The sequence below is a fragment of the Varanus komodoensis genome, unplaced genomic scaffold (assembly GCF_004798865.1).
Source record: "Varanus komodoensis strain SLA01 unplaced genomic scaffold, ASM479886v1 scaffold32, whole genome shotgun sequence".
Taxonomy (NCBI): domain Eukaryota; kingdom Metazoa; phylum Chordata; class Lepidosauria; order Squamata; family Varanidae; genus Varanus; species Varanus komodoensis.
The window spans coordinates 19,403,869-19,425,191 of record NW_025335798.1 but is presented as its reverse complement, the minus strand read 5'-3'; the positions used below and the strand labels follow the sequence as shown (position 1 = coordinate 19,425,191).

The 21,323-nt window shown below is 37.5% G+C and overlaps 1 protein-coding gene across 1 annotated transcript in view; it reads left to right on the top strand.

Moving 5' to 3' along the window:
- The window catches only part of LRP1B (LDL receptor related protein 1B), a 730,365-nt gene that overhangs the window by 473,223 nt on the left and 235,819 nt on the right, over nt 1-21,323 (top strand). Inside the window, exons 32-33 of the mRNA XM_044438491.1 lie at nt 4,234-4,383; nt 19,131-19,271. Of these exons, the coding sequence (XP_044294426.1) occupies nt 4,234-4,383; nt 19,131-19,271 (291 nt within the window). The remainder of the gene's footprint in view (nt 1-4,233; nt 4,384-19,130; nt 19,272-21,323) is intronic.

The following is a 21,323-nucleotide window of genomic DNA, read 5'->3' as shown; positions in this document are numbered from 1 at the left end:
TTGCCAAGCAATGCATTTCTTCTTGCCTTCTTTTTGGATTTATTCTGATCCTCAGTATCCTTGCTCTCTCTCCCTCTTTCTCTCTCTCTCTCTCTCTCTCTCTCTCTCTGACATGTTTTGCACAGATCATAAGCGCTGATATACTATTGAAATATAATCTCTCCCTCACCTCCTCATTCTTCCTTTATCTGTCTGCTTCCCCTATCAGTTTCGATCAGCCACCAGTTTACCCCTTCTCCACAGAACTATGAGGTATCTACCATATGGTTGACATGGGCTGATTGATGCCGTTCTCTTTCTCTACCTTTCCCTCCCTCCCTATCTGTCCTTGGAGAAGGCTTCAGTAATTTAGCTTGCAATTCTCTTGGAGTTTTCTTCCAGAAAAGCTATGGTCTCATAGGTAGCTATCTATGGTATCATAGGTTGTTAGCTGTGCTCTCATAGATAGGTAGCTCTAGGTATCTTACAGGGGCATTCTGTTAGCTAAAATTCATACAAGTATACATGCATTTGGTAAATATGCTAAGTAGGAGCCAGAGGAAAGGCTAACAACTAACACTGGCCTGCCCTCTGTCTGACTGGAACCAGCACTGCTGAGGGAATGGTTTCTCTAATACAACACTAAGTTGTATAGTTCCCAGAATTATTCCCAGAAGCCAGGTTTCAAAAATAGGTCCTAAGTGAGCAGGGTAAGGATGTTAAGATGTTCATTGTATATTTGGATGGCTGGTAAACTATTCTGCCTTTTTGAGCTGCCGACAGTAGTGTTTTTTGTGGGGGAAATATAGGTAGGTAGGTAGATATGATTGGACACTAAACATGGAGATTGTGAAGAAAAGAAATATTTTCTTCCCTTTTTAGTATCACTGAAAGTTCCACACAATCTAGAATTCTGTATAAATCTTTATTTAATGTTAAATCTTCCATTAATGCATTTTACAACTGTTTACTGGATTTATTTTTACTGGATTTTATTTTTAAAATAAAGAGGGTATTTAGCAACTGAGTTCTTTATGATTTTTCCTGTGACTTTTTAAAATATATGTGCACAACAAATTTGAAATACAAGTGCCTCATAAACTTCTCAGAATGCCCATCTACATTTTATGACCATGACCTGCTACTGAGTGCATAACTGCATCCTTGAGGCATTTTTGACTAAAGGAATTTTATTTTTCTTAAATAAACATCAGCTTTCCAAGCTAATCAATTTTATATTCTTGCTTTAAACTCATTGTTTGATTTCAGAAGTACTGAGAACTTAAAGCTTGGATTCACTAATTAAATGAATAAATTAATTAATGGCATGCTGTTGGGTTGATTAACACTATTTTCTTATTTCAAATTCACTTTCCTGATGTGAATCTCCCAATTTTATTGACTGGTCTTTACCCTCAAATCTCCAGTTTTTATGTTTCTTATACAGTTTAGTTGATGTGCAAGTGGCGATGCATAGGCCAGCAGTAAATAAATAAATATCCAAACCAAATAACAACTATGTGTAAATAAAAAGAAGACTGTTTAACATTGTTGATTTATTCAAAGTAATCAGTGTCATACATCTCTGTCTCTGGTCATATCCAGAGTTTCTATGAATCGAACTCTACTCTTGTGACAATCTCACTGGTGGAATGGCAGCAGTGATTCTTACCAATTAGCCCTCTGAAACGCTGCTCCAGAGGGTTGGGCAAACCTCATGAGCAGGCAAAGAGATGGGTGGAAATGGGAACTGACAAAATTAATCTCCTGCCCCTTTCTTCAGTGGGAGTCTCAAGTGGATCTCGGTCCCTTATACAAAAAGGAGCCCTTACGTTTCTAGAGGGAACACTCTGGATCCAAGCCAGTGTCAGCTAATAGTGGAGAGAGCAATACATCATGTTTTGTTGCCTTACAGTGCTAGCCCAAACCTGACTTATGAGGTTCTACATGAATCTGTCCCCATACTTTCAATCTTGCTTTCATGACCAGCATTTGGTTGAAAGCAAACAAGGAAGCTGGGCTGCACCCAGTATCAAATTCTTTGCTCATACAATACTGGTATGAAGAGTACCTTGTATAAAATACTGTCATAGTATTATCAAATTTATCCACCTGGCCTAAATATAACTATACTGTCACTGCTAAAATATGCTTGTTTACTGTCTTTTCTATAAAACTGATACGTGCTCAGCAGGTTTTAGCTTCCATGCTGCTCTGCTTTATAGAAGCAGAATACAGGAACAATGGGCACTATTGAATCAGACACTAGTACTAATATAAATTATATTCTGCTAGCTTAATAAACTTTAGAATAACACCAATGGTATGAATTGAACAATAGAATTCCCTGGAAAATACTTTTCCAATGCTGGCTGTCTACTGATGGAACAAACTGCTTGTGCAACTGATTTTTTTATCCTTCAACAGTCTCCTGCCATATCCCAAATCTGCTCGGAAGGGTTGGCAAAGCTTCTAGCTCAAATTTGGGAAATAGCAGGGTCTGTAGAAAGAGGTAAACAAGAGAAAGTCCTGTTTTATGGGCCAAAGCCATGGGTTTAAATTGGATTTAAACCTATACCCATTATCAGTACAGGTAAGAATATAGGCTAGATCTACACTAGGCATTTTTTACTGGCATTGTGCTCTCTGACTCAGTAGTGAGTCATATGAAGCTCACCTAACCCATTCTCTTCACACTATTTCTGCCACTATTTCTTCACAGATTTCTTCAGATCAATTATACCACCATTTTTTTTTTATGTTGCACTTTCCTCCCAGTAACAGTGTGTGCTAAACTTGGAGTAGTGTTGTAGGGCCAGGGGAAGTGGTGGCAGAGTGTTGGGCCTGTGGAGAGGGTCAAAGTGCCCCACCGTGTCTTCAGCTAAACAGCACCAACTCAAATATCTTTTAGTTGCTTTCCCATCTCCTTTCCCCGTAGCTTCTCTGCATCCTTCTGACTCACCCAGTGGACTGGAGAAAAAAATGCAATGCTGCCCCCTCTTCTTCTCCCTTCCGCTTTGAAAAAATAAATGTCCCCTTTGTCCCGTAGCTTCAAGGAATGATTAGTTGAAAACAAGCTGAAATACATGACTGCTAAGAATCTTGTTATCTTCAACGGCTTTATTCAGAACTAAATCACATTGATTTCAATGGTGCTTATTCTTGGAAAAGTGGGGTTGCAATTGCTTTCAGGAATCATTTTTGGCTGGCCAGAAGGAGATACTGATCCTGCTGGCCTGATCCCAAGAGAAGTGGGAGAATCTCCCTCACCACTTCTCATACAGCTTTCCTTTTCATGCTTTGCATTGCTTTGCTTTGCTTTGCTTTGCTTTGCTTTGCTTTTTGGTCAGAGGACAGGAGGATCTGCCTTTTTTTTCTTTTGAAATCACAATTTGCTTGCTCTGTCACACCTCTGCTTAGATGGGAAAATAAACTATTTTGCTTTTTTAAAGTCCAATTCTCCTGCACATACCACCTTTCATATTCTTTCTACTTCTTCAACAATTTCATTTGCGTTAAGATCACACTGTCAAAATAGTGGAAACTGTATTTTATTCATTAGCATGTGTCCCAACAGCAATAACTGTGATGTTCATAAATACTATAACAGATCCCTGCTTAACAGAAGATGTTCTAGTGTAAGTTCACCCATACTTTATCACATGCATAAAATGTAAAATAATCAGCTTAAATCTAATGGATTCTATATCAAGAAAAGGAGTGATAAAAAGGAAGAGACATAAGAAGAAGCACAGAAGGGATTGTTAAGTGTGGAAAGGAGAATGAGGAGATGACAGACCCATGTATAGCCAAGAATGCAAGAGGGTTACATAGGATTAAAAGTATCAATATACTATGTAGTGTACAGGTAAAGATGAACCAAGAAAATCCCCCATGAGATGACCATACAGTATTTAATTAGAGGTTTTACTAAACCAGTATTGATTAAGTATATAAAGGAAGACCAAGTCTCTTTCTGTCCATGTTCAACTTCTCTGGAAAATGGCTTTAACATCCACTTTAGTAACATGGGAAAACTATAAATATGAATGTGTGTGTGTATTCTCACATTATTTGGAATTTTGCTACTTTCTTAACTGTTTAAAATTCTATTCATCTGGGTTGCTACTTTTTAAATGAGTGAAATGTGCAAATGTATTTTGCTAATGTATAAGTAATGATATAATCATTGATAAGTTTTATATATTTACATTCCTGAAAATAGACTTTATGCATTATATAATTCTGTTTCAGGTTTATCTATAGATTATGCAGAAAACAGGCTGTATTGGATCAGTTCAGGAAATGGAACTATAAACCGATGCAACTTGGATGGTGGTAACTTTGAAGTAATAGATTCAATGAAAGAAGAGCTAACAAAAGCTACTGCCTTAACTATTATGGGTAAGTAAACATCTAAGTAAGCAAGTTGTATATTTAGAATTTGACTCTTCAGATGCAGACTAATGTAGACATATAAGAAACCTCTCAAAGTTACACCATTACTACAAAAGCAAGAAGAATCTTTTATTTTATGCATAAACCTCCTTTCAGCCACATTGTAGACTTTTATATTAAACCAGATGGCATTACATTTTCAGAAGTTATGTGATTTTGGGGAGTGCAGGATTAATTCACAGCTGTGCCCGTGCTCCATAGTTCCTTTTCCTTTTTTTCTTTTTAATGTCTTAGCTACAGTTCCCTTTCCTACATTTGCAGCAAAACCATCACATTCTTCCCTCTTTGGTGTTGTAGTACATCTGGTTTTCAGTCTTTAGTAGTGCAAGTGTCATTCATATAACTACATACCTGTTACTTGAATTGCTAGTATAGGATGGTACAGAGGTGTTTATGTGGCTTTTTTATTAACTCTAGTTAAGGGATCAGTGGTGGAAGCACTTGTAGATTATTTTATATAAAGATTGTTGTGATTAATCAAAAGAATGGGGTAAAAAGTCTCCAAAGACCTGCACAGTTAATAAGTTTCTTAAAAGAAGAAGTTGTGGGAGTTTAACACCCTTCGAAGAAATTTCAAGTTCTCATTACATATCCCTGTTAAAGGGAAACTCTTATGGTAATACTGGCTAAGGCTAGTGCTGTCTGAAGTACTGATAACAGAAAGCAAGAGGAATCCTAGCCGAAAGGCAAAGTGCTGGGACGGGAGATGTGCAAGCCCGCAAACTCTCCCTGGCCATGGAAGATTGGTGGACTGGCTTCCCCTTAAAGCTATGCATGTAGTTGTTAAAGGATGGTGGACAAATGGTCTAGAAAACAGTGAGAGAGCTGGCAGCAACTGTAGCATGCCATCTGCTTTTGAATCTAATCTTTGAGACCATGGTGAGTACTTTGTTGTGGTAATAACTAATTAGAAACATTTGACCCCTATTCCAACCCAGTGGTCATAGTTCTCTTTTCTCATTTGGGTCATACATAACTCTATGAATCTTAAATGAATGCTTGCTTATTTTAAAATTATGCAGATTAAATTAAACAGAGACAGAAAATATATACAAAATGAAACATGCTTTTTAAGTGCTAGGAGATACAATTTTCAAGTCTGTCCAAAGGAAGTATTTTGAGAGTTTTTAATTTGAACTCACTTTCCATGTGATTGTAGCATCTAAAAATCGTTCAAAATGTTAGTGGATATTTTGATTCCCTTAGAATAGTAAAAGTTCTAAAAATCTAGGCTTATGTTAGCTATGTTAATTCCTACATAAGATTTTATCTGACAGTGTTCATCCGCCAATGTAATGAATAACACTAGCAGATTTAATTTCTTTTTCACCCTGCAGCAGTTTGCACACCCACCAAATCTGCTCTGGGGGGCTGAAAAGCTCTCTGGAATAGATCTTAGGGACATGGGCATAGAAGCAAAAGCTATTGAATGGCAGGAGAGTGCTCTAATGCATTACATATGTATTATACAGAAGGCTAAAAAAATGAAAGGTAGGTTTTTCACAATATAGTGAGGCTGGTACTCTAGGAGGCTAATACTCCACTGAGGGGTGGTGGTGGTTTAAACATTTTGGCTTGCTTATCATATGTTGAGAGTATATTGAAGCCATGAGCTATATATATTTCCATAAATATTTTGAATACAGGAAGTTATGCAGCTGTTTTGGAGAACTGCTAAAATGGAATTCAGTTAACTCACAGATCTTTTGCTAGAGTCAACATAAATTATGGCATTGATGTATTGTAATTTCCTGGGGAAGATATCCAATGATAGAGTACACAGCTTGTGAGCTGAAGGTCACAGGATTATTTTATGGCATCTCAAGACTTCACTTCAAAGGATCAGAAATGAGAATAGGGTCATTCAGCCTGATTATTCATTTGAGATATTTAGGCCCTAATTTGATACAACAGCTGCTAGTATGGTACAAGAGGGTCAAGCTATCATCTCTCTCTCTCTCTCTGTTTCTTTTTTAAGCAAACACTTCTGTGCTTTTTGATAGAAACAATTAATTGTATTTAGACTAAATTTCTGGGCCGGAAATAGAGCTTTTTCCTGAGGAATGACTGCATGATATATTACTGTATATATTCCTGAATGCTGCAACCATACTGCCATCTTCAAATACTTCATCATATCAAGAAACAATGGCATTGTTAGCTGGCTTTAAAAGTAATTGGAAATATCCATGATTCTTATTTAGAATTACTGCAAAGGTATATGTGAGAGTTGGTCACTTATACTGGTTTTGCATTTTGTGGCATTGCAGTGATTTAGAGATACAGTCACTCTGAACTCTTAATGCTGATTTCTCATGATTACATGCCCTCTTGTTTTAGGCACTATTATGGTAATGGACATAAGTGTGGGGGGGTTATGCTCAGTGGAAATTTTCTTTCTATGTTGTGGGGTATTGGTGGTTTCCTGGAGTTTGTACATTTCCCTCTTTCTAAAAGGGTGAAATGCATCTCCTCTTTATTTTTTGTGGGGTAGGCCTTGCCACACGAATGATCCCCAAGAACTTTCCTGTAATTGAATTAAGTCCTCATGGCCACACCTACCACACCTGGTCTAGTTGAATTCAGCCTTTTGACTAAATGCTGTTCATTGCTTACTCATAGCACTTCCTCTTAAGTTAAATGGGACTCATCTGGAAGTCAGTGTGCACAGGCTGTGGTCAGTAAGGAATAGGAAAGCATAACTAATTCCAAACAATTCTGAATTTCTCTTTGACTATTCTAGCACTCCCTTTTACTTTATAGTAACCAAATTATCATAAAAGTGACCCTTAGTTTGTTTTGAGCAATCTTTTACAGGACTTCAATTCAGAATTAAGGATATTCTCTTCTCATTACTAATGAAGTTTGTGATGCATCCCCCCCCTCCCCAATTTTCCCTGCGCTTACAAATAGGTAAAGATGAGAAGTTCATTTCAATTTATTTTTAATCAGGGTTTACTTGGTCTGTACATTTCATATCAAACACAAACTTGAACCTAATCTTCAGTTTGTGTCCATATGTATCCAATCTTGCAATGGGATTCACCCTTTCCCTCAATGCCCCACCATTTGTAGAACTTCGGTGGACTTGTATCCACATCCCTATTTTTGAGGCATCCCTCCATATCAGCCTCAAGCATCACTGTCACTGAAAATGGTATGCCTGTGTCCTGGTCTCCCTTGTTATAATCTGCAAGATCATTTGTTGTGTTTCTTGATGTCCTGCTCCTTCACATGAATAGTATCTGGAATAGTATTGGAATATTAATCAATTTGATAAAATAACCGAATGCCTGTCTAGAATCACAGGACAAAGATCACGTGACTCCAGAGTCTTCAGCATATTTTTTTCAGATACATTATTTCAAGAATATTATGAAGTACTGCATTTGATTGAAAACAGTTCATATCATCACTTTTCTTAGAAATTTGTAGGAAATAAAATAGAATGGTCATTGCGTAGGTGATCATTTTTGTGTAGTCAAACAGTTTGTAAGGTTTTAATTATTTAATGTTTATTTTCAAAAAGCTAAAATTAACTCTTGATGCAATCAGTGTTGCCACAATATGTGTATATATGTGTTGATGTGATTGTTGCATGCATCTAATAAATGTCAACATGGCAAACTATGATAGATAAGAAGGAATGAAAAATAGCTCTCTTGTCTTAAAAAAAATGGCCAAAAGCCCCCAACCTCATTCCCTAGAATTTTATTTTAAAAAATAATCCTGGCAGAAGGATTGCCAAAGTTTGCTCTGTATTAATATCCAAGAAAGCTGAAATTGTTCAGAGTAAATAAAACCATATTAGATTAATAAATTGCCCACTTCAGCTAAGGTAGCTACCATGTTCATATTCTCCACCACATTTCCCCAAAAAGCTGTGCTTAAACTGTCTGGGACTGTAAAGATGCAAAAGTAGAGTTCCAATACCTTGCCCCTGCTTTGCGCTCTCCAGTGTCTACACCTGAGATGTGTCTAAATGGTAGAACTGACTCTGCCTTTACTACAGAAACATGGAAACAAGCACTGTCTGGAAGGGTGTAATGATTCATAGGGAGATCTGTTTTAGAAAGAATTCAGAAGTACATTGCTACAAAAATTAATAAAAGATAATTCTTGAAATATATCTGAAGCAGGAAACTAATCAAAATTTTTGGCTATGAAGATTAGATATTTTTTAGAGGAGGACAGGAAGTTCAAAGAAAATCTTTGACTAAATTGTCAAAAAAAACTTCTGAATGAACTTAATTGTCATATGATGAGTAGTCAGGCCATATTTAACAGTAACAGGTTAGAGGGCAGGAAGCTGATTATAAGAATAACTGGACAGTTCTGACAATAGAGTGAAGTGGGAAGTGAGGTCCTCCAAGAAACACTATTTGGACTGGTGCTTTGAAAAACATACATATCCATAATGAAACTGCCATGTCTATATTGACACTAAATGATTCAGGGTGAGGAAAACCAAAGTGGACTGTGAAGAACTCCAAAATGATCTGAATGTCTAACAAAATGGCAAACGTGGTTCAATGCAACAAGATGGGCTTTAGAGCAAACCTAGTCCACACCTAAACAAACTGGACTGGATTTATATCTAAATAAGGAAAAGATCTTGGGTTCACAGTAGAGTGACTTTGTATGAAGAATCTCAGAAAGAGTCAAATTCAATGCTATGGATTATTAGGAAACAGATAAAAAAGAAAACTTACATTACCATAATAACCTTATACAAATCTATGAAGTTCTGTTGGTCACATTTCAAAACAAATATTCTAGAGCTGAAATAAATGTTGAAAAGTTTGGTCAAAAGGATCAGGATGTTAAAATACCTTTCATGTGAGGAAAGGGAAGAACGTGTGGGTATTTTTTGATATAGAAATAAGGAAACACATGTTTCAAGTTTATTTAGTTATATAATATTTGGAAAAAGTAGATAGAAAAATGTTTTTCTTTTTCCCCTATACAACTAGAATCTGTGGTTTCCTTGTAGAAATTGATTGCAAAGATTCATGGCAATCAAAAATAAGTATTTATTTACACTGTATGCAATTTATAAAATGTATTGCCATAAAATATGATGTTGACCACCAACTTTAAAGGGCAATTGAAAAACTATCTTGGATGATAATATATTTATTTTATTTGTCTATTAGATTTATACCCTACCTTTTTTAAGAACTCTAGGTGGCTTACATCATTCTCCTCCTCCTGCTCCCATTCTTATCCTCACAACAACAGCCTGTGAGGTAGGTTGGGCTGAGAGTCTTGACTGGCCCAAAGTTTTCCGGTTGGTTCTATGGCTGGGACTAGAACCCAAATCACCTGAATCCCGGACCACACTGACTCTCTACACAGTATCACCACCTGATACTGCAGTCAATGGCTACTTGCAAGCACATTGCTAGGACTACTTTCACAAGGCCTTGATTGGTCTTGGCCCCAGCATCTATTTTCCCAGGATGCTACATCCCAAGACATTTTGCCACCTCAAGTCATTTTGCTACCCGAGACAGAACAAGATAGTGCCCACCCCCCATTCCACATATAGAAGCTAACTGGATTGCAGGGTGAATCTTACATCAATCCCAGTGATAGGTGCATATCTGCCATCACTCCTTATGACACCCAGACAGTTTAAGGGATCAATACAGGCTCTAGACTGCACAAAGGTCTGTTCTCCACTAGGGAGGGCAGTTTTTTGGGAGGGAGGAGGCTTGAGGAAAAGACTTGGGGCTGCTGTCATGCCTTAGGATATGCTGCCTGAGGCAGTTGACTCACTTTGCCTAATGATAGGGCTGGCCTGGCTTCCATCTCCTCCCTCTGCTGTCTCTCACCCATTTCTCCCTAGCTTACTCCTCCATGTTGCCCAGATCTAGCTACATCCATTCCCTCCGTCTGATCCCTACCCGCAAGGCTCCTGTTCCTTTTTCCTTCCACCTTTCTCTCCACCTTCTTCCCCAACCTCCTTCCTTGTCCCCTTTTCTGTCTTCCCAATCATCCAGTATTCAATCACCCAGTATTTTGAACTCCACCTTTCATAGAATTGTGTACCACATTACTTTATTTCAATTTTAATTTGGGGAGAAAATACTGATAAATTAATTGGGTAATTGGGTAATTAACTGAAGGGGTGCCTGCTTTATCAGGACCTGTATGAGAATTAGGAAATTAATTGGGGGCAGAAATTCATCTTTGGATTGCTTTTCAATTAGTACTCTCTCAAAGTGTTACCAGTCAAATTTGTTGCAAATGTTGCCTTTTCGGGTGTTGTGTGTGCATGTGAGTAGTTATTTGCTTGTAGCTTCCAAATGTTTATGGATTTGAGATAATCTGAGGCAGGATGGAATTAATAAAAAGTAATACTTTATTTTGCGTGATTTGGTTAAAAAAAGGTCTTAGCGTATGCAAAATTATTCTTGCAGGCCTAGGACCCAAAATGCTATCATTACATTTACATTGCTATTAGCCCACTGACCCCAGGTATATTCAGCCTCCAAGTTCAGAGGAAGTAGGCTGGTAAATTCCAGCTGCAAGGAAGCAATGGATTTTCCCTTTGTGAGCCCTGCCTGTGGATTTCCCGTCTGTTTGGCTACTGTGGGTAACAGATGCTGAACTAGAAGGTGTTGTGGACTGATCTAGCAGAATTCCTTTTGTGTCATTCTCATGTAAATATTATCCATAGTCACTGTAACTATTGTATGAACTATTAGTATTCCTTATCCTGGTTACACATGTGTGCTGATACAAGTAATCTTATGACTGGGCCATGAATTGCTCATATACTTAAAATGTATATGTTCTTATATATTATTTTATTTCAGAAAAACATACACTGTGTACAATTTTAAAAATCTTAAGCAGACCCCAAAATAAAATTCTGATCAATATAAAACTAACCAATCACACAATACTAAAACAATAAAATATTAGTCTAGCTGGTCTGGTTGTAGCTGGTGCTTTAATGTTTCAGTTAAATTGCTGAGTGGGATGTGCTTTTGGAAAGACATTAAATTTGCCCTGAAGGATCTTGTCTCGCTACCTGTTTGCTGTTTGTTGCTCATATATAAAGCCTTAAATCTTGGCACCTGGTTACCTGAGAGACCACCTTCTGCCCATGTTAATGTAACCCCATTCTACATGAGATGCACCTTTATATGATTCATGCTTGAAAGAAGGCAGAGAGAAAGAAGCAACACACACACTCACAGAGAGAACACACACACAGATTGATGCCAAATAAATGCAAAAATATGAATAATTTTTATAGCAGTCTAGTTTCTCATTTCATGTTAATATGTCATGTCTTGTGTCATGTGCCATCAAATCTCTCTTTCTCTCAATCTCCCATTTCCCCCCTCAGACACTGAGGTGCACTTTAGCAAGGAACATCACAATCTAGAAGAAGCACCAAGAATAAGCTTCGTTCTTAGAACAATGTCTTAATTTAGTTGATGATCATGCGGATCAGAAAACCCACATCTGAACAAAGGCCCATCTGAGTGGGCTGACAGCAATCTTAAAGTATAGCAAAAATCAGTACAGGTCACAATAAAGTTCTGCAGGGGCAGATGAAAACAGGCAAAGTTTCTTTGGGAGTGATTTTCTTCAATCCTGCTTAAGTTATCTCACTTGCTACTAAAAAGGTCAATAAAGGGGGGAAGCATTACATTACCTAAAATATACACTCTAAATGTCTCTGTCACTGAATTACTTACAGAAACCATTTTTTCCAGACACCCTTCTTTAGCATAAATATGAGTAATTGTCTTTAATTACTTAGTTTTAAAATAAAATAGCTGGAAACCAAACTAAGCACTCACATAATTGATAAAATATAATACTCAACATGTGTATTGTAATTATTAATACAGTTATGGTAACCACACTTCCTAAAATGTATTCTTATCACTTTATAAACTCCTATATAATATAATCCTGTTCCAAACTGTGTTACATATTGGAGTTGATGAAGTCATAATTAAAGCAGTCCCTGGTTTTTGCTGTAAGAATATTGGGTAAAGCCAACAATTTCCTCTCTGTTCTTTCTGTTTCCCTTGTACATGGCCTAGGATGCCCTAGAAGAGAGGGATGCTGAGTAGTGAAAGCCACTGGGCCCTTGTTCCAGAACTATCACAGGGTCATGAAGGCAAACCATTCCATGGGACAGCCCCTTGTCATGCTCCCCACCCCTCTATTTCTTTATTTTTACAGTGGTGTTATTAATGTATATTTATCTTACCTGTAACTCATCTTAGAAAGTTTTTTTATTCCAATAGGTGGGAGGTAACTAACATAAACAAACAAAAAACAAACAGGAATGACTAGGATTTAATAACCTGTGTTTTTGTGAGATGGTGGCTACTGCACTAAGGTGTCTTAGGGAAACAAGTGATAGATACTGTGAAGTATTTTACTTTTTCCATATTTTCCTCTGCATATAGTTACTTTTCTAATCGCCAGATGCATATGTAGCTTGCATTTTAAGCATTATCATGTATTTTGTAGGAGTAGAATGCTATATTGTCTATTAAACTGATATTTCAATCGACAAATTATTATTTTGGTTTTTGCAAAAAACCCCCTTATTTTCTCAAAACAAATACCCATCCACATAAGCAATAACAATTAAAGAAGTCGATTTGCATGCAATTATAATGAAAAGCAATATTCACTGCAAGGAATTTTAAATGTATACACCTAAATTTTCCAAGCCATCAGTTTTCTAATTGCCATGATATTCTTAATCACATTAACCATAATATGTGCAATATATCTAGGCAATTTGCCCAGTTCCAAGAACAGTATATAGTTGCCTTCACTAAGTACTCAAACCATCATTAATGAAAATTAATGGCCCATCAAAATTTGCATTCAGAGTACTGTTTGAACTCTCCAAGGACAATATAGAATGCTGGTATAGCAATAATATTCACCTTACATGTTGGTTTCTCATTATGTTGTACTTTTTAATATTAATTAGTCTTCAGAATAAATGCATATGCCTATTGGATTACACATTATAAACCAGTTACAGAACTAAGTTATAATTATTTACTGGAAAATACTCTTATAAGCTCAAACAAAACAATTAACCATTTAAGAAATATAGGATGGCACTTAATATATTCAGTGTATTGTACCTTTTGATAGCACAGTTTGCAATTTTTTTCACTGATATTATCTCTTTTGTAATATCTTTTTATTAATATAATGTAAGTAATGAACTTTAGGTGAAAATCTATATTCAAATGATTAAGTTAGTGATTAAACATAAATGAATAACGCATCATTTCAGATTTCTGATAACATACATCTAGCTTTTAGAACAGAATAGATGAAACTTGTGTTCTGCTGTGCTTTCTCTATTCTAACTGAATAGAACCAGACATTACTCTTTAGCTCTAGAACTTAATCTTATGTACAAATGAGCACAGAATTTTTTCCTATGGAATAACTAGGCTGTTTGATTTCTTTATCTAAACTACACCCATTGAAATGTCAAGTCTTTGCGATTCTTCAGTGACATTAATTACTTTGCCCTTGTGACTGAAACTTTTAGTTCCTGAGCCTAAGCCCATTTAAATGGTTTTATACTTCCTATTGAAACTATTATTTTTACTAAAAAAATTCCTACAAGGAAAGTGACATTGGGTCCAGTCCTGCACACAGTTGGGCTTCAGTGGAATTTAAGCAGCCTTACTCTGTGAAGGATTTCAGCCACTGTCCGTGCACACTTGAAAGCAAGATAAAAGCATGTGGCTATTTTTGAGAATTCTGTTTTGATATTTTGAATTTTTTTTAATTGTATAGGTGCAGGAGACTGCAAAGGAGGCCAATACTCTAAGGGCTAGTGATGAGATTACCCTGTGCTGAATTGTCTTCTAATTCTAATATCTGTTGTGAAAAATGATTCTGTGATCTGAGAACAGAAATAACAGGATTGTCTAATTACATGATTGGAATTAGCAGGAGAGGTAGGTGGTCTAGAGACTATTTACTATTTATGCAAACAGCAACTATCTTAATTAGTAGTATAATAGGCAAAAGAATATGACCATTATATGTTCCATTATATGTTCCTTAGGCTATGGAAGACATGTCGTTCAGTTTGCACAGGGGAATTCCCTTTCAGTGTAGGACCTGATTTGAAGCAAATTCTTTTGTATTTTCCTTTCAGTCTCTTAGCCAAACAGTATTCTGAAAATTCTCTTTACATATTGCATAGAAACTACTTGAATATTTCTAGTGTATGATGGGTGTCAATAGATTCTGACTTCTAGGGTATGGATAAAATCCTAAACATTATTTAGAAATTCTCCTAACCACAGTGAGTATAGCTCTGGTTGCATGGATTGTTGTATTAATTTTTAAGTCTCAGTCACAGGGTTTCTACATGGACAGCCTAGGCATGTTAGAGAACTACTTAGTGAGCTTTACTATAACCTAAATAATAATGTGGACATCAAAATGTTTGCTTAAGCAAGTATAATTTATTTCATTTATACGTGTATTTATAGGCCGCCTATAACTGCTGAGGCCTTCCAAATAATAATAATAAGAATCTAGAATAATCTAATAAACACCTTGTCTGGGTTCACAAAATGGGCATACAAGCCTGCACTGTTTCCATGGCCTGAAGATTTTTGACCAAATGTAGTAGTCCGAAGTTTATGTGGTTCCCCTGGTAGCATAGTTTCTGCATTCCCTACTCTGTCCTCCCATCCCCATCAGGCATCTTGTTAGCCTCCACAAATGAAATCCTGTTTGATTGCCTGTGGACCACAATAACTTCCTCCTGATTACTCCACTGCAGTCTTGAGGTGGGTTCCCAGATGTACCTGCATGGCACTTCTAGCCACTTCACTATATAACTCATGAGATTTGCTTTATGAGTAAAGTCACTTGGCATTTCCAATGTGGTGTCTTTGGGCAGTGTGCATCTGATTTTATGTTTATTTTATAAAAGGTACTTTAGTTTAATGAGAACTTTTTAAACAAGAGAATGACATACTTCAAATGAAGTGCTGGCCTTGAATACAACCTTGATTTCTAAGCAAGTTCTGTGTGAGAACTCTGTAGTCTCTTAGAATACTTCTAAGCGGGGAAGAAAAGGTTGGTTGCTGAGGGCACAACCATTTACTGAGAAGAAGGAAAAGTGTGTGATAGAGTGTCCTTAGGAACTAGTGGAGGTTGGGATCAATGAAGGGTGCATTGCATATTTTGTGTGCATAAATGATTGTGTGATTGTGCATTTGTTTCTTATTTTGGTGTGGTATGGGTGGGTGTTTTGTATGTGCATTTCTTTGAGTTATGAATGGGTGTTTTGTTTTGTTTGTGCTTTGTGGGAACAAATCAGTGATCTGGCGTTTGGGATTAAATATCACCTCTGCCCTGTACTTAATTTCTTGGGGAAATTAAGGACATTATTGGATATCAGAGCAGAAAAATGAATGTCAAAAGAGTGGTTTTCTGTTTTGGAACTCAAACCCTCCACCTCTGCCTTATACTTGGGCTCTTGGCCTAGTGCCTTTTCTTTTAGTTTCACTCGTGTTCTGGGAAACGGGTCATTTTGACAGTCATTTTGTAAATCTGTGCCCTCAGTTTTAGCAGCCATTTTGCAATCCATGCCCCCAGCAGCCACTTTGTGAGAGTAGCCATAGCATGCTTTCAAAATTCCATGTGTACCTCAACCTAAAACAGTTGGTGGCACCTGGCCTATCTTATCAAATGGATCATAAACCTAAGGTTCAATATTTCTGAGATTTTTTTTCCAAAGAAAACAAATCAGAAACTTTGGCATTTCATAAGGTTCATGCAAAATGGATATATTCTCTTCCCCCTACCTTCTTCTTCCACCTAACTCTGATTCCATCTAATGTCTGATTTTAAGAAAGTGGAGTTTAGTGTTTACAAGCAAAATACTTCTTACTGTGTATCACTGTGTACAGTGGTACCTTGGCTCATGAACTTAATCCATTCCAGGACTCTGGTTGTGACCCAAATTGGTGGTGAGCCAAGTCAAATTTCCCCATAAGGTTCAATGTAAATAAGGTTAATTTGTTCTGTAACTATTTGTTTTTTAACCACAAACAATTGATGCAAAGTGACAAAGAACAACAAAGATTGCAGCCATCTCCCCCCACCCTGAGCATGAGTGTGGCCATCTCCCCGCACCCCACACGACCGCGATCGTGCCTGTCGTCCCTGCATGAGCCCAACCATGATTGTGGCCATGCTGGGGGGTGGGGGGCATGATCGCGATCGTTACCCAATGAGGAGTTCCCGACCTGAGGCAAAATTTTTCAGAAATTTCTGTTTGCGACCCAATTTGGTTGTGAACTGAGGCGTTCGTGAGCCAAGGTACCACTGTATTATGTACACATAGTGAATCTGTAATCTTTCCTTGATTTTTCCCCCCTGTTCTCAACAAAAGCTCCACTAGCACAGAAATAGAGGTATTTTCCCCTTGGCTTCCTCTTAACACAAATAGTGGTATTAGTTACTCTGTTCCACAGAAATGAATACTGGTTTTGATTATATGGGAGAAAAAGAATGACCCAATTTGAACTGGGGCTAAACCTAAACTTATTCCTAGAGGCCCTAGCCAGATCTTTGTGTATATTCCTTATGTGTCATGTGCACAACTCTAACTTGGATTCAGTTCCTTGGTCATGCTAGAATATGAATAGCATTACTGGGATTTTACAGAGGAAAAAAGAAGGTAGACAGCAGTCACCTGCTAGTGTTATTTCACACAAGGCCCAAGTCATCGCTCCTTGTTTCTCACATTTCATCTCATTAGAAACCATATGCAGGACATGATTACAGCAGCACTCATAAAACATCCATGCTGGATCAGACTGATGGTCCATCTAGTCTAATGGAAAAACAGCTGCAAGCAGGGTGTAAGTGCAAAAGTACCCTCCTGAGTTACCCTGGAACAGATACACAGAGGCATACTGACTCTGATCCTGGTGCTAATATGTAGTCCTCATGACTAATAGCCAATAACAGCCTTATCCATGAATATGTCTTATCACGTTTTAAAGCTGTTCAAGTCTGATGGGAATCCTACATTTTGTGGTAGGGTATCACAAGATTTCACTGTACGCTGTGTGAGGAATTACTTTTATCTGTCCCAAATCGCCCACTATTCAGATTCATGCAGAGTTTCAAATTCTAGTGTTTTTAGAATGGGAAAAAGCATCGTTCTATCCACTTTCTCCTCACCGTGCAGAAATTGTATACCTCTACCAGCTCTCCCCTGGACGTTACAAGTAAGATTTAGAACTGAGGTAGTTATTGAACTTAAACTATGGAGATTTGACTCAAGAAATCAATGGAAAAGATGTTCTGGCAAAAGAATCCTTCGGATATTTCTGAAAGGAGAACATGATCCACAGAGTAAAAATATATGCATCCGGTATTATGTGGGTGGTGGGAAGGAGTAGGAATATCATGGATTGGCATGATGAAGTAAGCCTATGTGGTGCATGTATGTAATACAGTGTTTAGTTTCTGGAGCTTGGGCAGTTACATTAGAGTTGCAATGCCAGGTTTTTAAAAGTTTCAACTTTACAAAGTGACATTTCCAGGAAGAAAAAAATAAAATCACTAGTAGTGAGCAGTGGGTGGGTAGGCAGCAGGCAATTCATAAGTGAATCAACAGATTGTGAGGACCTCTATTTGTGCCTCAAAAGTACATCCTTCAGATTGACGATATAGGCTGAAATCATTAGCATAATTAGACTCCCAGGCCCATTTTGTGCTTCACACTGAAAGGAATATTGCAGTTGCCTTCTCTGGCCAGCTAAAGTGCTGCTGCTGCAGTAGTTCCTTCTGCTTCCAGGTTGTTGCAGTGGTGGATAAAATAAGGTGCCTGAGTCTCACTGTCAGAGTTTCCAGTTTGAACATTCTGGTGCTTTACGCTTTCAGGAACCGTGTGATCAGCCAATGTTGTTAAAATAGAGCTGGTTATATCCTAAGTCCTTGGTTAACATTATGTAGAGAAAAATAGCTGGAAAACCACATCCTATCTGTGACTATTTTCTATTTGTTGATTATTATTCAGGAATTCATCAAATAACTGTGTAGAATCTTCAGCAATATTCTGATGTTCTTGTCCTCTGTGATTGATAGTGAAGAGGATGGACAGTTTTCCTCAGAAAATATTGACTGGTTTTTTTTCCTGGTTCACTCATCATGTCAACCATGGGTGGTTGTGAGTGAATAGGTGTGCTACTTCATATTGCTCCTGCTGCCAGTGGGAACTGCGAAGCTACAAAAGACACTTTGGGTTTGACATAACCACTCTAATTTTAGGCTGACTATTCTGCCATATTGTCTGAACTAGTTTGATTTTCTTCTTTAAACAGGCTTAAATGCATAGAAGGAGAATGAGGTATTATGGAACCCTTGCAGTCCTTAATGATGCTTAAAAATATATACTTCTTAATGATATGCTTCTTATTTTCATACTTACCTCCCAAATAATACCAATTGATTTGTGTGCATATACATGTTTTGAATTCAGGTGTTGAGTGGGGACAATTCTGATTTCAATGGTGTTTTTTCAGACTTGTTGCATAATAGATGTACATAATGAAGGGGTGATGTTTGCATTTGGAATGTTTATGATCATTGGTTATCAGCCAATACATTATTTAAATAGTTCAATGTTATTTTTACAGATAGGAAGCTGTGGTGGGCAGATCAAAATTTAGGCCAGCTGGGCACTTGCAATAAAAAAGATGGAAGGAATCCCACAGTCTTGAGAAACAAAACTTCAGGAATTGTACATATGAAAGTATATGACAGAGCAGCACAACAAGGTAAGCTGCATTTTGCATGGTAAGTCTTGCAATGTATACAGCAAACACCTTCACTGCAGCCTAGTGCATGGTTGTATATGAAATTTGCTGAAATTTATCAGGCTTAAGTAAACTCTTTGCTGGACTGCAGCATTCATATCTAGAAGACAGACTATATATAATATATATGTCAAAATTGCATGTTTATACAATCATATGCATGCCTACTTCAGAGTGAATAAAGGCTTGACTATGCTCTGACTTACTTTGTTATACCTGATCTGCAACACTCTGAGTTACATAATTGTATATACCACTGCTTAGGTTTGGTCAGGGCAAGTTGGAAAAGACAGAGCCACTCTATTGAAGGTCCAGAATTATATAAACTTTTAAATCGAGTGGCTTTCAAAACTATAGATTATGTCCCTTGCTATGCTGGCATTGCTGCTACTATTTGTTTTAATTTTTTTTGGCGGTGGTTGAGGCCCCATTGGTGAGGGTGTTCAAGGATAGGCTAGACATGCACATGGTAGGCATGTGAGCGGAGCCGGCTAGAGCTGGGTGTCAGACTAGATGGCCCGGGAGGTCCCTTCTGACTCGCTCTGTTTCTGTGTTTCTGTTTCTATTTTATTCATTTTTATATCCCTTTTTTTTTTTCCTTTCCAGGAACTTAACACTGTCTTGCTTAATTGTCCCCTCCTCTCCATCTTATCTTCACAACAATAACCCTTGGGGGTAGGTTTGGGCTGACATTCTGTGACTGACCCAAGTGTCACCCAGTTACCTCCATGATTTTCCCTGCCTCTCTTCAATCTGGAATTAAGACTAAAGCATTAAAACATTGAATTAAATATGTACACCCTGTCGTAATTAATTGCAATTTGGTACTTTGATTTCTAGCAAGAAAGCAGTCCAAAGAGACGGTGTTAAAAATTTGAAGCTCCTTCTAATTGCATCTAATAGGAGAGGAAGAATAAAGTAGAAAACATGGTATTTGAAAGTATGCAAATCAAAATTAGTGGAATATGCATAGAACTAAACATACCTCAGTGCTAGTTGCTATTTCCTTTTTTAGGCTGCCTCCTACTTTCAGCTGGATATACTCCATTTCTAGCTCCCTTACAGGTACAGTGCTTCAAAATTACCATATTTTCCACTCTCTTAAAAAACAAAACAAAACCTCAGTCCCGCATCCTAGCAGTACATAACAGAATTCTTACTTCAAAGAGGTGATTGATTCAAATAAGAATTTCCTGGTTTATGAATGCCAGCTTCTGGCATAGTCTCTAGCATAAGTTGGAGAGGCAAGCTATCTAACACAAACTGAGTATTTACCTCACTTTTTAGAGGGCTACTGGAGTAACATATGAAGCATTTCACTTTTGCAGTGTGCTGGAGTAAGTTAAGAAGCATTCCAGACCCATCCCTCAGAAAGTTTATAAGGTCCTATTCAACAACTCTAAAAGGGAATATGAGTTTCTGTTCTCACTCAGATTTCCTAATTCAAGATAGTTAAAATATCTGTTCCTTAGCATCATGATATAAATCTGTATATGCATTACATTTCTTTGGTTTCTTTCACTGTCTCCCTCTTATCAGACTCCAAAGGTATATCTGGTCTATGCTTTAACACCCCATTCAATGTATTTTGCACCTTTCTTCCATGCAATAACTCCAGATAGTTTCTGTGTTATTGCATCCCATGTTGCTCCATAGAAATGTGGAGGGATTTGTACTGGAGGTGGGAATTCAACAGATTCCCTAGGCCTGGCTCCCTGGTCTCTGATCCACTTTGTTGTGACCATAAGTCAGAGTTCCTGGCAAGTGCACCCAGAACTTGCTTGACACCTCTGCTCAGCTCTTGGAAACTCAAAGCTGTGGTTTCCTTTATATGACCAAACCATCTTGGTCTTCCTCTGCTTTTGACTTCCCCTAGCATTATTGTCTGCTTCAGTGAATCTTGTATTCTCATGAAAGTATGGCAGCCTCAATATCATTCTTGATTCCATAGAAAGGTTCTGGTGTATTTGGGGCTAGGACACAATTGATCATCTTTCGGTTGGTCCAGGGTAG